The 1798-nt window shown below is 42.5% G+C and overlaps 1 protein-coding gene across 1 annotated transcript; it reads right to left on the bottom strand.

Moving 5' to 3' along the window:
• Window positions 1–281: 281 nt before the first annotated feature.
• On the bottom strand, window positions 282–896 carry LOC106880093 (uncharacterized). Its single transcript, XM_014929909.1, has one exon. The coding sequence runs from the start codon at window positions 894–896 to the stop codon at window positions 282–284; it is 615 nt and encodes a 204-aa protein (XP_014785395.1).
• Between the last annotated feature and the right edge of the window lie 902 nt (window positions 897–1798).

Below are 1798 nucleotides of genomic sequence, written 5' to 3'. Positions count from 1 at the left end.
CGAGAGAGGTTGCCGGAGGCTGGCGAGAGAGGTTGTTGGAGGTTGGCGAGAGAGGTTGCTGGAGGCTGGCGAGAGAGGTTGCTGGAGGCTGGCGAGAGAGGTTGTTGTAGGGAGAGGCATCTTTGTTCCAAAATTTCAGTGTTGCAGGGCTTCATGATACACAATGTTTTTGGTTTTGCCGTTGGGTGCATAGATGAATAAATTTTCCGGATTTCCAACTCTAGAGCATCCGACATAGAGCTGTCCATGAGAAAAAGCAGGTACTGCAAGATTAAGGCCTACTACTTCCAATGTCTGACTACAGAGTTGTTGCTCATTGCAAAGCTTAATCTCAGTGGGAATTGTAACCTTTTGAAATCAATTTGTGTGTCGGAAGGAATCAGAGGAATCTTTGGAATGAAAACATCTTCACCACTTTCTTTCCTAGTCAATAGTGTTGCCTCCAACACTGTCTGCATCAATTTTTTGATAAGTTTTGTGCCATTGCATAATTTTGGAGGATTGAGGTTTCTTAAAAGCATAACTGGGGCTCCAGCCTTTAGATGCAATTCATGCAGTGATAGACCTGAAGGTGCAAGGCTATTGAGGAATTCAACGGGGTAATGAACAGCGTCATTGGTGTGGAGCACACTATTAATTGACTTGTATGCTTGACGATCGCCAGGCAGTTGTTCCAGAGGGTGATTGTCTACTGCAACATTTTTTGGCACCAAAATTGCACGTTTTCTCAGCCAACAATGGTCTTTGAATTGTGTGTTCAGATTGGGGAAAACTCTCGCCAATAGTTCGTGTATATTTGACACCAAATTACCAAAGGGTAAACTAATCTTCCCATCCTGCTCAACAATTACAGCACCGTTTCCAATATTCATTAATTGCCTGCAGAAGTTCTCCATGTGCGCATCACCACCTAACTACACTCTCATGTTTGTTGTGAGTTTCAACTTTCTAACCTTGCTCCAAATGTATGAAAATTTGATGCACGCATTTACCTCATCTGCTCTCATTCCCTTTGGAATGTCTGGGAGAGTTTGTCGAAAGTCTCCTGCAAGGAGTACTGTTAGGCCGCCCATTAGCCTTGAGTTATGCCTCAGGTCTTGAAGTAATCTGTCAAGAGCCTCAAAAGCGCCCTTATGACTCATTGTCACTTCATCCTAAATGATCAATTTGCACTCAGTGAGAATTTTTGCTTTTGTAGTGCCACAACTGATATTGCAGGTTGCTATGTCTTTTTTTTGCAAGGTCCAGAGGCAATTTGAAGCACGAATGAGCTGTTCGTTCACCGTTTAACAGAGTTTCCACTTGATGCCATGGTAAGGGCCATCTGTTTATTTTGTCACAGCTTCACCAAAATAAGATTGATAATGAATGTTTTGCCAGTTCCACCTGGAGAATCTCGCTATGCGTGGATGAAATAATGGATTCGAAGGCAGTTTTTTGATCCTCGTTCAATTTGTGTTCATTATCAGACACAAATGCTGCCATTTCTTCGATGTCATAATTGATCTCCTGTACATATTCGATGTCAAGGGTTTCAGGTAACACATCTGGTTGAGGCAGACCAAAAGCAGCAACTCCACTGCCACCCATGGATTTCATTCGGTTGTTATTTATAACTAACGAAAAGCAGCCTGAAGCATAGACATATTGTTGAGAATAAATGATTTCGTTGGAGGTTTGTTATCTCAATTCCAGCCCCTTGGTGGCCTAGAAGAGGTTAGAAGGGTCAAGTGGCAAAGACATTATTCTGCTTAGTGGAGGCATCTGGGAAATGTATAACTGCTGTCATTCATAGAAA

This window comes from Octopus bimaculoides, chromosome 19, assembly GCF_001194135.2.
Source record: "Octopus bimaculoides isolate UCB-OBI-ISO-001 chromosome 19, ASM119413v2, whole genome shotgun sequence".
NCBI classification, from domain to species: Eukaryota; Metazoa; Mollusca; class Cephalopoda; order Octopoda; family Octopodidae; genus Octopus; species Octopus bimaculoides.
The sequence above is the reverse complement of the archived record's forward strand: the minus strand, read 5'-3'. Positions and strand labels throughout refer to the sequence as shown.

Excerpts from the sequence above, each read along its gene's own strand:
- LOC106880093 (XM_014929909.1), bottom strand. The coding sequence starts at position 896 with ATGGAGAACTTCTGCAGGCAATTAATGAATATTGGAAACGGTGCTGTA.